Source organism: Chelonia mydas, chromosome 3, assembly GCF_015237465.2.
Source record: "Chelonia mydas isolate rCheMyd1 chromosome 3, rCheMyd1.pri.v2, whole genome shotgun sequence".
Taxonomy (NCBI): Eukaryota; Metazoa; Chordata; order Testudines; family Cheloniidae; genus Chelonia; species Chelonia mydas.
This window is the reverse complement of record NC_057851.1, coordinates 30,596,845-30,612,718: the sequence shown is the minus strand read 5'-3', so window position 1 is coordinate 30,612,718 and position 15,874 is coordinate 30,596,845. Positions and strand designations below refer to the sequence as shown.

General features: G+C 38.8%; 1 protein-coding gene across 6 annotated transcripts in view; it reads right to left on the bottom strand.

Moving 5' to 3' along the window:
• Positions 1 to 5,220: 5,220 nt before the first annotated feature.
• The window catches only part of MBOAT2 (membrane bound O-acyltransferase domain containing 2), a 214,264-nt gene continuing 203,610 nt past the window's right edge, over positions 5,221 to 15,874 (bottom strand). For 5 of the 6 annotated variants that reach the window (XM_007053183.3, XM_037894110.2, XM_037894111.1 and 2 more), the window contains 2 exons: positions 14,542 to 14,693; positions 5,221 to 12,651 (listed from right to left, as the gene is read on the bottom strand). In XM_007053183.3, coding sequence (XP_007053245.2) covers positions 12,426 to 12,651; positions 14,542 to 14,693 — 378 coding nt within the window. In that variant the 3' untranslated portion in view covers positions 5,221 to 12,425. The remainder of the gene's footprint in view (positions 12,652 to 14,541; positions 14,694 to 15,874) is intronic. The other variant, XM_037894108.2, reaches the window with a different exon arrangement.

Genomic DNA, 15,874 nt, shown 5'->3' with positions numbered 1-15,874 from the left:
AAAGCAAGCATTACAGCATATAATAGGCAGTAAGACAATTACATTCCACTTAAAGATCATATATTCAAATGGCACAGAAGACTACACCAACTGTATGACAAATACAATGTTGCATTATTGGTGCATACTGACCCTTTCAGACATATGCATAAGGCCTTTAATACAATAACATTAGACTCATTACAATGTAGCATACAAATACCCTATGCACATGTATAAAATAACATTACAATATAACATTAAAGAAACACTGAGTAGTTAAGATTACCATTCTGTGAACAGTGATCAAACGGATCACACTCAGAAACAGGCATTCAGCTTTATTTTCAGGCATACCCAGTCTTTCCTTAAGAATCATCATAAAAATCAGACTTACGCTTCTTCTATAATCCTGCCGTATCGTTTCAGTGCTTCTGTTCTGTCTATTGCTACTGCTGCCTGCGATCTTCTCCCTCTGCTGCTGCTTTTCTCTACTCTCTGTTCTCCTTTTGCTGTCTTCTTCTTCTGCTACTTCTTCTTCTTCTTCTCAGATACACCAACCTGTCAGCTGTCCTTATATTCAGTTTCCGGCCTTCTCTGATTGGTTGGTAATTAGCATGGATCCTCCCCTTGATCCTCCCTGTGTGGGTGGCAACTGTTCAACCAATCAGCTCCGCCTGTCACTCTAGCTACTCCTGCTCTTAACCTCTCCCTTCAGGTATTTTGGAGTGAGTTGGGTCATCCCTGTTTGAACTTGATTTTACCCTTCTTTCTGATCTGCTATTGGTCAATTTAGTCTGTGTCCTCCATTTTTGATGTTTTCTAATATAAAATCAGTGTGGCCTCCATTTTGGATTTTTAGTAAAACTACCATTAATTATAACTGATCTAAAGCCTCAAATCTAAAACTAACTACTGTTCTCTGCAAACTAAAGCATTATGATGCTGTCACTACCTTTGTTATGCTAATTGGGAGAGATGAATTGTTCAGGATGTCTCTCACCCCCACCTCTGACTGTCAGTATCTTTATGCCTTTCCCTGTCCTGGGTGCTGCAATCTTCTTTCAGGATCAAAGCAGGTAAAAATCTCTTGTGACAGTGGAATCTCCACCACTGGAAATTTTTAAGAGTAGGTTAGAGACAAACACCTGCCAAGGATGGTCTAGATAATACTTAGTCCTGCCATGAGTACAGGGGCCTGGACTAGAAAACTCCTTGATGTCCGTTCCAATCCTACAATTCTATAAATGCTGGGGATGGAGAGGGAGTGGAAAATTACAATAGAATCATAGGAGCAACGATGGGGATAACAGTGGGGATCTGCTCAACATCTTAAATATCTGTACATAAATGCAAGGCATATGGGGACTAAACAGAAACAACTGGAAGTATTAGTCTATAAGCTAAATTATTACTTAATTGACATCACAGATGCCATACTTAGTGGGATAAATCTCATGACTGGAGTATTGGTATAGAGGGATATAGCTTATTCCTAAAGGACATGGGGGGGGGGGGGGAGGGAGGTGTTCCATTTTACATCAAAAATGTACACAATTGTTTTGAGGGCCGGAAAGAGATGAAACAAACCAGTTGAAAGTCTCCAGGTGAAGACAAAAGGGGGAAAAATAAACATGATGTCATGGTAAGGATCTACCACAGATCACCAAATCAGGTAGAGGTGGATGAGGCATTTCCAAAACAAATAAAAGCTACAGCTCAGATTTTTTGTAACTTTTTTATAATTTTTGTTGTTCTCTTCTGGACTCTCCAATTTTTGTCCACAGTTCTGCACCTCAGGCCTTATCAGTGTGAAGTAGTGTGGAACAATAACCTCCCATGTCCCATGTGTATGACACTCCTGTTAATACATTGCAGAATGATATTAGCCTTTTTTGCAACTGCATCACATTGTTGGCTCATTTTCAGTTTATGATCCATTATAACCTCAGATCCTGTTTAGCAGTACTACTGCCTAGCCAGTTATTCCCCATTTTGTAGTTGTGCATTTGATTTTTCCTTCCTAATGAAATATATTTTGCACTTGTCTTTACTGAATTTCATCTGGTCAATTTCATATAAATTCTCCAATTTGTAAAGGTCACTTCAAATTCTATTCCCATCCTCCAAAGTGCTTGCAAACCCTTCAAGCTTGGTGTCATGTGCAAATACTCCCCACTCCATTACCAAGTTATTAATGAAAATACTGAATACTACTGGACCCAGGACTGGAAGACCTGACATGTGCCCCCAATTTGACAGCAAATGATTGATAACTACTCTTTGAAGTAGTCTTTTGACCAGTTTTGCACATACCTTATAATAATTTCATTTAGACCATACTTCCCAAGTTTGTTTACAAGAATGTTATGCGACTGTGTCAAAAGCCTACTAAAAAAAATCAAGATACTTCTTCATGTCTACTGTTTCCCTCCTATCCACTCGTCCAGGAACCCTGTGAAGGAAGGACATTAGATTGGTTTAGCAAGACTGGTTTTTGACAAATCCATGCTGGCTATTCCTTATAATCCTATTACCCCCTAGGTGTTCACAAATTAAACAAATAGGTCTGCCTACAAATATATAAGCTAAGTCCTGTGTTCCTATGCCTGTAGTTGGACTTCATTATGTCTAAGTTGGAAACAGTATGCCTTTGGGGAGTATCAGTGGTTCTGCTCATTTTGTACAACAATATATATTGGCAAAGACCAACATTTGTCCAAATCTGCTTTAAATATTATTGTTAGCCAACAAGGACAAGGTAAGTCCTGATACCAGAGCAAAAACTGCTGAAGCTCTGATGCATTTGAGATGCATTTTAACAATCCTATTTCTTTGGGGTGGGTGAACCAAATAAATAGTTTGTTAAACAATATGAATGTTGAGCCATTTGAGTGAGGCTATTTCAAAATATCAAGCTGAAGATATTTGGGTTGTTGCATATTCAGGAATGTATCCACCTAGGTGGGTTGAGAGGGAGATTTCAAAGTTTTGTGAGAGTGTCATCCAACTAGTCACTGGCTGGATTTGGAGCAGCCTTACAAAATTCTGCTCACCCACTCATTGTTTGGGGTAATTACTATACACACACACAAATATATTTACATGTCTGTAAAATTATTTTTTAGAGCAGAGGTGGGTGAACTACGGCCTGTGGGCCACATCTGGCCTGTTGGACCATCCTGCCTGGCCCTTGAGCTCCCGGCTGGGGAGACTAGCCCCTGGCCCCTCCCCTGCTGTCCTCCCTCCCCCGCAGCCTCAGCTCACCATGCCGCCAACGCGCTGGGTGGCAGGGCTGCGAGCTCCTGCCAGGCAGTGCGGCGGTGTGGCTGCTCCGGCCAGGTAGCGCAGCTGCCAGTCCTGCTGCTCTGAGTGGCATGGTAAGGGGGCAAGGAGCCAGGGGGTTGGATAAGGGGCAGGAGGTTCTGGGGGGCATTCAGAGAACAGGGGGCAGTTGGATGGGGTGGAGGTTGGGGGGCGGTCAGGGGACAGGGAGGTTGGATAGGTGTGGGAGTCCCAGGGGCCCTGTCAGGGAACAGGGGGATTGGATAGGTGTGGGAATCCAGGGGGTCGGGCAGGGGTGTGGATAGGGGTCAGGGCAGTCAGGGGACAGGGAGCAGGGGGGGTTGGATAGGTGGTGGGGTCATGGGGGGGGGCGGTCAGGGGACAAGGAGCTGGGGGGTGGATGGGTCTGGGGTTCTGAGGGGGGCAGTCAGGTGGTGGGAAGTGGGAGGGGGCAGATAGGGGGCAGGGGCCAGTCTGTTTGGGGAGGGACAGACTTCCCTACCCAGCCCTCCATACAGTTTCGGAACCCCGATGTGGCCCTCAGGCCAAAAAGTTTGCCCACCCCTGGTTTAGAGAGAGAAGGTGGGTGAGGTAATATCTTTTATTGGACCAACTTCTGCTGGTGAGAGACAAGCTTTCAAGCTTACACAGAGCTCTTCCTCACGTCTGGGAAACTTACTTGGTGTCACAGCTAACTTACGGAACAAGTTATTTAGCACAAGTAGTTAACACATTGTAAGATGCAGTGTTGTTGTAGCTGTGTTGATCCCAGGATATTAAATCACAAAGTGGGTGAAGTAATATCTTTTATTGGACTAATTTCTGTTCATGAGAAAGAGAAGCTTTTTTTCAAGTTTACACAGAGCTCTTCTTCAGGTAAGTTTCCCACATCTGAAGAATAGTTCTGTGTAAGCTCGAAAACTTCTCTCTCCCTACAGAAGTTGGTTCAATAAAATATATTACCTCACCCACCTTGTCTCTCAAATACTGTAAGAGACCATTCTAGGTGAAGTGACCAGTTAACACCTCTGCAGTCACAGGGGAGGAGGCTAGTGTGTTACAGATTGTTGTAATGAGCCATAAATCCAGTGAGTTAATTCAAGAGCACAGTGATTGTCTTATTTCACCCACATGTGAAGGATATTTCACTTTACTATGGGTCCAACATACCTACAACAATACAATTTTTTGTGGGGTCATTTTCACTAATCCCCACACAGCAGATGACTGGTCAGTTGATTTTGTGCCTAGTAAATTTTCATAACAGCTTTGCAAAGTCGATTTAGGCTCAGTCATGTAGCTCAAGTATTTAGAAGTCATCCCTAACTCATTTGGGGTATTTCACTATTGTGAAATTTACACAGACACCATAAAAACAAAATTTTTATATATAAATATTATATATACACACACAGCGTTCCTTTCTTCTCTGCCTGTTACTGTGATCCTGCTACCAGGATCTAGTCATGTACCATGTCCAGTCAGTGCTGCCTGAATCACTTTGCCATTACCTCCTCTTGAAGGATACATTCACTCGGTGAAAAAACTCAGTTCTTTCTCACTATTACTGTGAGGCTGGTGTTGATGCCATCCTAACTACACTGGCCATCATAGCTCACATTTTACCCCCTATTAGTTCCGTTATAGTTTTTTTCCCTATCCCATATTCCTAAAATCGATAACCCTTAATATTCAGTTTGAATTAAATTATTTGGAGGCTCTTCATCCATCCCTACTATTCCTTAATTATTATTTTTAACATTGTTAGATAGTCTAATTGTAGTGTTGAATAGTTCAGGTATCAGAGGTCTGATCCTCTGGTGAAGAAAACATTTCTTTTTTAGCAAAGGGTCTACTTAGCTTCTTAGATCTCATGGTTTGCTGCAATGCACTGAATAATTTTACTACTTAGCAGTTATTTAAGACACCAATGAAATTAGTAGAACAGATTCAAGGTTTCTTTAAACTACTGTTTAATCAGATTTTAAAGACACAAATTAGAAAACATTTATATGCAAGTTAAAAACATCTTTAAAACATAACAGCTTGCTACCTGTGCAGCAATGCTGAGACAAATTAGAAATGAGTAATTATTAAAATATCACATCACAGTGTAACTAACACAGTGGTATTTTAATTTACCATACACCAAGATCTAGGTTTATGGATCTGTTGAAAAATAACAATTTTTTAAAAATATATATTTTGGAATAATAAAAATGAAATTCACGGACAATGCATTATATTCTGAACCAGAAAAGGCAAGTTGAGGAATACTCGTAACTATCCACTTTTAGGCCTATTTTCTCAACTCTATGTTTAGGTATTTGGGTGCATAACTACGTCTGCACTGAGGTAAATAATATACCTTTGAATGTGTAACCAAGACAGGAAAGAACTAAATTTCATATTTTAGATTCTTAAATTGAATAATTTATTACAACATCTTATATTGTTTGAATAATGCTATGTTCACCCATCTTGACTTAAACTAGTTTCCATTCAAAACATTTGGAATTTTCTTTTCTAACTGATCTAGAATACTCTTGAGGTCTGGAATTTAAAAATAACTACCTAGTCACTACTAAATCATATTACACCATTTGTCACTCTAAGACATGTCAGAAGACTCTTCATAGAAACAGTCAATATCACTGGACAAGAAAATGTGTATGAAATGAGAAACTTGTTAATTAAAAAAAGTTAAGAGAACTGAAACACATAAAAAGGCAAAAAAGAAACGTGTAGGCAAATATCCTTTTCTTTAACCCATTGTGACAAAATGTTGCTGCACCATTGATATGCAATGCCATACTGTTTAGAGATTTCCAGTACTGGGCACTCTGTTTCATTAAGCTGTGATTGTAATTAGTTGGACATACAAGCCCTTTTCAGGGTTTGGAGGAAAGAGAATTAAAATCATAACCCTGGATGAACCAACGGTGTCTGCTCACATTGTAAATTTTCGTAAGAACTCTACCATGAATCCAAGTTGGGTGATTCTTCCTGACTCAGTCTAGTTCCCATGCCAGGTCAATATCTCAGTGAATGAAACCTATTTCTCCAAAATCTCCTTTCCTTATTCACTTCCCTTCTCTGATGGAGCAATTGGAAAAGGTCCATCTGAAAGCAGCCCTACGTTGTTTTCCATTCAAATAATTTGGCAATGGGAAGTCAAATTTTGTGTTCAAAGACTGGCTGCAGGCAATCTTTAAGTGGAGATTGTTTTGAAACTTCAGCTGAGACCTTTACTTTGCATTTGGATTCTGGCTTAACAGTTATATTTTCACTTTAGGATACTGGTCAGGAGATCATTTTTGCCACAGACCAGTCGAGTCCTTTCATACATTTTATTCAGACCTTAATGTGACTGACATTCTGAGGTTTAATTTATCTTTTCTTTGAAGTAACAGAATAAAAACAGAACTTAATTCAGTGGTGTATGATATATGATCCGAGGGGACAGACTAGTTTTGTGTAAATAGTTATACAGACACTTACATATGGTTATGCACACCACAGATCATAACAGTTTCTCGGTCCAGAGTGTTGCATTTTCACAATTTTATAAGGATATACATAATAAATTATGAAAACATGTCATTTTTTAATTTTTAAAATACTAAACCAGGCCTAATCCATTGAAGACTAATAGCCTGGAGAAAGATACAAGAGGATGAACTGGCCAACATACTGGTACATTTATTTGCTTACTTTTGCACACTTCTGTAACCAAAATGCTTCCAAAAGAATTTTTAAAATATTGTTAAAGGGAATACAAATAGGCTTGAAATGCAGGTTTTGGTAACCAAAGAAATACAAAAATCTAATCTGAAATCTATGAAATTAAAGTATTAAAAAGTAATTTTAATTTACTTTATTAATCATCCCCTTCAGTTTCTTTGTTTGAAACACCACATCATTGGGGAAGGCCCCAATTTAGCCGTGTACTTAAGTACCTACTTAAGTTCATCCTTATTCAGCACAGAACTTATGCACATTCTTCATCTCAAACAAACAGTTATTAAGTCCCATTGACTTCAGTTGGATTTAAGCACATACCTAAGTGCTGTGCTGAATAAGGATGGGGTTAAGGACATATCTGAGGCTAAACATGTACTTAAATGCTGTATTCAACTGGAATATTAATGCATGAGAACTATGGATGTAAAATATTTTCCATTAAATCTGAAAACTTCACATTTCATTGTGATTTTGTAAAATTGGTTAATTTTCAATAAAAAAGGCAACATTTCAATTTTTCATTTGAAAACACATCTATTTTTAGGAAAAACTTTGAAGTTTTCAAAGCTGATTTCACATAACCCCAATGAGAATTAGACACATTAAACAGACCAGGGTAGTTACAAAGCAAAGTTTAACAAACATTGTAATTGTTGATGAGGAAATTACATTATACTTTTAAACTTCTTTATGTTTTAATCTAAGGCCAGGTTTTTAAAGTTAGATGTAGGCCCATATTCAGATACTTGCATGCACACATGGAGAAGAGGTAGCCATATGTGTATGCTGATATACAGTTTGCACACATGGGGTAAAATTTTGGCCCCAATAAAGTCAATGGGAGTTTTGCCATTGACTTCAAAGAGACCAGGATTTCACCCATGATATCTTAGTACCTAGGTTTGTCTTTACTTAACAGTTGTACCACTGTAACTATACCAGTATTATTAATATGGTATAATTCTCTCCCCAGTATGGATGCACTTCAATTGATATAAAGGATTTTATACTGGTATGGCTTATTCGCCTAAGGGCAGAGGAATAAACTACTGTGTTATAAGCACTTTTATATAAACTAGCAGTATAATGGAGTTCACACTAGGTGTTACCATATATGTATTTTGGTAAAATAGCCACACTCTTAACCAAAATGCTTATACAAAATCTGTGTGTAGACCAGGGCACATGCAATTATTTATATGTACCTCTCTTTGAACATCTTCTCTCTTAAGATGTATATGAAACAGACAAGACTATTTTTTAAAGAAAATATCTTTTCACATGTCCCTTTAAAAAAACTTTACCTGTGCAGAAATCTTGTATGATAAGTGTCCGTTGAAGGAATGTCTATGGCTGAATAAAACAGGATTTATATACATTTTTAAAACTAACAGATCTTTCACTCTAGTGACAGTAGTAGGCACCACTCAAAGTATTCTTCTTTATATTTCTTTTCTTCAATGAATGCATAAAAAGTGTAAAATATTAAAAATAATTAGTGAACAGTTACTATGAGGGATACTACATTTAAAAATGAGCATTAGCTCTTCATTAAGTGCCCAGAAGAACTGTCCTCAATATGCAACTGTCTACAAAGCACCATAACATTACAAACAAGGATGAGTTATATTTAGCCCTCATAAAAATGTTTAATTGGAATCCAATATAATCCTTCATCTAATATATATAGGAGGCGGTAAATAAAATGAGACTGAATATTTAAAAGCAGGTGACTTTTGTATCTGATAAACTTCAAATTTCTTCTTAAAGATTAAAATATCACTAAAATAGTCATCTAAAATGATTACATAAGCCTTTAAAGTGAAATCCTGTACTTAAATATTTCTTATCTGAATAATCTTTAAATAATTAAATTTACTGAAGGCTGGTCTTGAACTTAATTCACAAACAGAATTTGGTGCAGTATTTTTAATTTGTTATAGCAAAGTAAATAACAAAACGCAGAGAAAGCAACAGTATAAAGCATGAAGGCTGAAGGCTGCCCTGAGATAAACATACACAACTCCCATTGTAATCAATAGGAGGTATTCTCATCTAAGAGCAGAATTTGGCCCTATGTATTTTCATGTTCACAAATGAGCATATTACAAAGAGATAAAATTCTGAGGGTACTAATTCTACCCAAGACTAATGAGATTCATTATCTTTTGTTTCTTATGCAGCAATGGTAACATTTGTGGAATTTCAAAATTCCAAATTGGAATCAAGAGTGATAAATATGACATTAAATGCAGAAGCCGACAGCTATATCCAATTTAAAGCTAGGAATCTTGCAGATAGTGCTCAACTGGTGCATGTACATAGTTGCTTAACTATCTATACTCCCTCATATCCAAGTATTAAATGATACTGTATCTATGCCAATTCCCCAGGAAGGTAAGGGCCAGCACAAATTGTATTTGCATCAGAAGCCTGCTTAATTCTGTGAGTGCTTTCTTCTACAGGATATTCACTCTTGTTACTGCAAATGCACAACTAATGGCAAATGTCTTTTTAAATGTAATGATGTCTACTGGCGTGCATACCAAAAGAAAATACCAGATTACTAAGGGAGAAGGAGACATTTTGGTTTGAGGCTACCAAATAAAGATTGTATTGCATTGGCATCCTGGCAAATCTGTTTGCATATGTAGTGCTTATACATGTAGATATGTATATGAAGTGCCAGATTAGACTCTATGCCATTTGAGAGGGGGCCCGGGTTCTGAAGGAGAGGACCCAGCTCAATAACAACAGAAAGGGACAAACCAAAAGAAGCTGAGAAGTGTGTACAATGTTGACTAGTCTCCTGTTTAGTCTGATATCCTTTCAGAAAGAAAAAATGCAAGCGATGTTACAGATTTATGGGTAAGATCCGTACCTGCTTTTGTGTGGAATAAGATAGATCAACCTGCCTTTAGCCATATACAATGTGAAAAGATAGATGTGTTTGGGAAAAACAAGGTATGATAACCACAGCCCAGTGGATGGAGTGGTCTGTTTGCATAACCATGGTAGGAGTTTACAAATCTGTTCATTTTCTTTTAAGGGTGATCATTTTCAATTACACGGACTGCCAGTATCCAAGCCATTTTTGAAGTGCAGAGTTAACTGCTCTCTCAGGGTATGTCTATACTGCAATACGACCCATGGGTTAGCTCTGGCTGGCTCAGATCAGCTCACTCAGGCTTGCAGGTCTCAGGCTGCAGGACTATAAAATTGCAGTGCACATGTTCAGGCTTTGGCATCCTCACCCGTGAAGGGGTCTCAGAGCCCAGGCTCCAGCCTGACTCCGAATGTCTACACTGCAATTTTATAGCCCACAGCGTGAGCCCCCTGAGTTGGAGTCACCTGACCCATGCCAGCCACGGGTCTTATATTGCAGTGTTGATATACCCTGAGACGCTGCAAGGGGGGAGGGTCTCAGAGCCTGCACTCCAGTCCAAGCTCGAACACCCACACTGCTATTTTTAGCCCTGTAGCCTGAGCCCCAGGAGTCTGAGTCAGCTGATCTGGGCTCAGACTCGGTGCCATGGGGTTTTTAACGTAGTGTAGACATATCCAGGGTATATTCAGTTCTGCCTAGCTGTGTGGATTGATAGATTTGTGCTAATATCCACATATAAGAGAAGCTTGTCTTCATCTTCCTTGGCATTTTGGGAAGAGTGCCAAAACCTAGATGCTGAACTTTCCAAGCAAGAAAAACATAATTCTGACCCAGCTCAAGAGTAGGTTCTGTGGAAACTGAGCTGAAGAAGCCTTCTGACATTTAGATGATGAGAAGACTATATTTTTTCTTGTTAGTGTCCCTAAAAGCTGAAAACTGCCTTTTTTGTACTCATTCACAATATTCAGTCAACTAATGTTGGAAGATGCACAACCAGGAAGTTTTTAGGATCCAAAATATAAATCAAGAAATTTATTACTCACCTCATTTGCCTGTTGTTTGATAATAAGTTTCATTACTGTTGCTCTGGCATTTTTTGTACAAGTTTCAAAGTTAAAACAACATGTGGATAAACACAGTTTGCATTTACTAAAAATCATATGAAAATAATACAGAATATAAGCAAATAAAAACATAGCCCTTTAAACACATTTTTTCTCTAGCAGAGGCCATTACCACAATAAATGGTCTGTTACAGATATTATCACATTACTTCCTTGATATAATTTCAAAATGAAATATCAGTCTCACATTCCCAAACATTGCTTTCTCCCACAATCTTACCTAAAAGTGTAGTGTGAATTCTGCATCTGAAATCTTAATTAAAAAAAAAAAAAGCTTTTCTTAAAGCCCGCAGGCATTTTGGGGTGAAGGGCCACGGATTATCAAGATAAAGCATACAGTGCCCGGCTGACATATGATTTCATCTTTTGTTTCTATTAACTTGCGTTACAACCTCAAGATAATCTTGTTATATTTATTTGATATGGTAAGCACCTTCAACTAACCGTTTTATGTTTGAGAAACTTCAGAGGGGCTTCTTAAAGATTAAAAAGTCACTATTTGTAAAATGTTTAAGTGCTAGAATAAGGAACTCCGGTAGCTGAGGGTAAGAAGCACTTTCACTGAAAGCCTGGTGGCTTACACAGTGTCTTCATCTGTATTCTACTATGGCTGCCATTTTGTCTCTAGCTTCGAAGTCCACTTAGTGTTTTTAAAAACAACAAAATAAAATAAACCTAGAACAGAGCTATTAGCCCTGGCAAAAAAGGTGAATCTTTAGTTTTAAAAAAATCCTTTCAGAAGGGCTCTTTGTAATTAGACTCTCTTTATCAAACTAAGCTATAATTTGGCATTGGTAACGTTTACAGTTCCGCAACATACTGTAATAGTTTGAGATCTAAGAAAACCCTCCAAATACTGACATGTTTATTGCAATACCTTTTAAAAGATTCATAACCTTTCAACAGTTTCCCATTTCATAGTCCTGTCTTTTTTTAAAACAGCACCCAACATTATACAGTTTCCACATAATATTAAACATGAAATTACCACTTAGAAACAATATTTCAGTAGATAGAGGGTTTAAGGCAAGTCATTCATTTGGAAAAGTTAATTTCCATGTGTTAATTTAGATTGACACAGCTGTTTTCCACCCTATCAGTGCCTTGGGATACACAACGTACATTCAGCAAAGGGGCACACACCTGACCCTATGGACATACGTTGTAAGTCCTGAGTGCCCATTGAAATAATGGTAATATTTTCATATAAGGCATGACCCACAGGGACATGGCATAGGAGGGGTTAATTTGCTTTGTTTCCAGTCTTACTATTGTATATGATATTCCCTAGGCAACAGCATTCTTTTCTTACTAAACACCTTTGCAAACAAATACAAACCCCTTTAAAAGGTGCTAAAAATGGGTTTTGAAAACATACAAAATATATTCATCATAGTATTTCCCAATCATTGCTTTAGTGCTGGATATCTGCAGGTTATTTCTCGTTTCTGATTGAAACTATTATTTGTTGTGGAATAACTGTTCTGTCCCAAAACATTTTCTTCTTCTTCTAGTTTTTTGGGCCATGAGGACTTGATGCTTTCCTGTTCTATACTTCCTTTTTGAGTTCTTTTCAATGGCAATATCAACAACACTAAGATGCAGGCAATGTGAAGACAGAAATACCAGGAGCTAAACAAAGAAGAAGAAGAAAAAAAATCATTAATCAGAACTTTAGCCACTATTATAGCTACTTTAAATACCTGACTGCCCTTACATAGGCAGTTTGCCGCATATATGATCTTTAGCAGCAAGGCATCAACATTTCCACTAGCATTCTTTCAAATATCTTTTATTGTACTGGAGAGTAGAGTGGGAATCAACAAGAAGTGAACTCTCTCCCAGTATATTTACTGCTAGAATGTAAAATAGACAATTCTGGACTATAAACAGCTCCAAGGTAAAATGCCACATTTACCATAGCAAAATTTAATTTTTTGGTGACCCCCGCACTCTGCTATAAGCTGTAATGGACATAACCCAGCTTTGTAGTCACACATGCCATTGGGTATTTTGGAAGTATGATATATTTTGATGTATTCCATTCTCTGGCCTGTCTCCCAAGATCTGTGAGAGTAACAACAAAGAAAGTAACAGAATGTCACTAGCCATCACCTTCAGCCCCCAACTAAAACCTCTCCAGCGCATCATCAAGGATCTACAACCTATCCTGAAGGACGATCCCTCACTCTCGCAGATCTTGGGAGACAGGCCAGTCCTCGCTTATAGACAGCCCCCCAGCCTGAAGCAAATACTCACCAGCAACCACACACCACACAACAAAAACACTAACCCAGGAACCTATCCTTGCAACAAAGCCTGATGCCAACTCTGTCCACATATCTACTCAAGGGACACCATCATAGGACCTAATCACATGAGCCACATCATCAGGGGCTTGTTCACTTGCACATCTACCAATGTGATATATGCCATCATGTGCCAGCAATGCCCCTCTGCCATATACATTGGCCAGACCAGACAGTCTCTACGCAAAAGAATAAATGGACATAAATCAGACGTCAAGAATTATAACATTCAAAAACCAGTCGGAGAATACTTCAACCTCCCTGGACACTCAATTACGGACGTAAAACTCGCAATCCTTCAACAAAAAAACTGCAAAAACAGACTCCAACGAGAAACTGAAGAACTAGAATTAATTTGCAAACTGGACACCATTAAATTAGGCTTGAATAAAGACTGGGAGTGGATGAGTCATTACACAAACTAAAAACTATTTCCTCATGCTAATTTTCCCCCTACTGTTACTCACACCTTCTTGTCAACTGTTTGAAATGGGCCATCCTGATTATCACTACAAAAGTTTTTTTCTCCTGTTGATAATAGCCCACCTTAATTGATGAGTCTCATTAGGGTTGGTATGGCAACACCCATTTTTTCATATTCTCTGTATATGTATATCTTCTTACTGTATTTTCCACTGCATGCATCTGATGAAGTGGGTTTTAGCCCATGAAACTTATGCTCAAATAAATTTGTTAGTCTCGAAGGTGTCACAAGTACTCCTTGTTCTTTTCACACACTGTATAGCATGTTAAACATCTGTGTCACTTTAAAACTGCAAACAAATAATGCAAAGAAAAAGAATGGTTTTCCTGCTACATTTAAGAGCCTTCTGTGAAGCACTTTCTCTCTTTTGAGAAATATATGCCTATTTACCCTTTTATCGCTGGTTATTCATGAGAGTTACTTTAGGCAGTGGTCACTTATTGCTGTTGCTCTGTGCCCCTTGACCCATTTTCTAATCTCAGATGTGTGCTCTGAATGGCTCCTATTCCAGGAAATTCAATAGTGCACTTGTGCTCTGTGTGCTTAAGAAACTAGGAAAATTGTTACTTATTTTGTTTGTCCAAACTGGATGACAACTCACTTAGCTGGCAAGGTAGTGATCCAAATTCTAAATTTTTATCACCACTCAAAGGAGATCTCCTGCCAAAAGAATAATTTAACTTGCCTCTGAGTTCAGTGATTTTTAAAAAACCCGTGAAGTGTACTTACCTGTAAAACATGAAAGAGGGTTTTACAGAGAGCAGCACAAATGGCACAACTGTGTAACTTATTGCTACTTGAGTTGCTATCCATGTGATGACATCGTAACATAATTTAACAGGAGGAGATTCAACAAAGTAGTGTCTAATGTTGTTTCTCATCTAAAAAAAACCAGATAACAGTAAACAGTATTAGTAACTAAAACATTGTTATTGAGAGCTAGTTTTATTGTATTTTATTTGTTCCATTGCCATGAAAGCCCTCAGGCACTAAAGACTTGATCTTATGTCCAGTCTCTTTCCTCTTCTCACTTTGTCCTCAAGTACACCTGATGTGGAAAGGGTTTCACATACTTTATGCTGAGACAAGGAACCTGTTGGAAAGAAGATTCCAATGCCACTCTATATGTAAGTCAAAGGATTCATCCAAGAACACTGCAGCTGGTACATGTGCATCCAAACCATACTCAGCATCCACTGGCCTAGGGTACAGATAGCTTGCACACCCTGGCCTTCAGTTTACCATGCATTATCTGGCCTAAGAATTTAGTATTAGAATTTAGTATTTTCAATATATCCAATCTAAATTGAGACTTCTTGTCTGATTGAAACAGCCTTGTTTTACAGTAAGTGACATCTAATTTTCTGTAAATATACATTTGTGAATAATATGAAAATAGAATACTTCAACAAAAGTCTCCTTACGGAAAGCCATTCCCATACACTCATTGACAGGATTACAGTCCAAAGCATTAAAAAGCATCCTGTTTGATCTAAATGTAAGAAATTTTAATTGGGTATTTCAGAAGTCTCAATAATGTAGTAGTTAATATAACAAAATGCGTACATAACACATTCACACACAGCTCCTGTATGTTTCTTTGAGAACCTTGTGTAACCCAGGGATCTCTTGGTGCTAGGATTGCCAACTTTCTATTTGCCTTCTCCGAGGCCCCGCACCCTGCTTACTCCATTTACCACCCCCCCTCCTCCACCATCGCTCACTCTCCCCACCCTAACTCACTCGCTCATTTTCACTGGGCTGGGGCAGGGGGTTGAGATGTGGGAGGAGGTGAGGGCTCTGGCTAGGGGTGTGGGCTCCAGGGTGGGGCCAGAAATGAGGAGTCCATGGTATGAGAGGGTGCTCTGGAGTGGAGCCGAGGGGTTCAGAGTATGGGAGGGGCTCTGGGCTGGGGGTGCGGGTTCCAGGGTGGGGCCAGAAATGAGGGGTTCAGGGTGCAGGAGGGGGCTCCTGGCTGGGTCAAGAGGTTGGGGTGCGGGGTGGGGGGTGAGGGGTGAGGATTCTGGCTGGGTATGCAGGCTCCTGTGTGGGGCCAGGGATG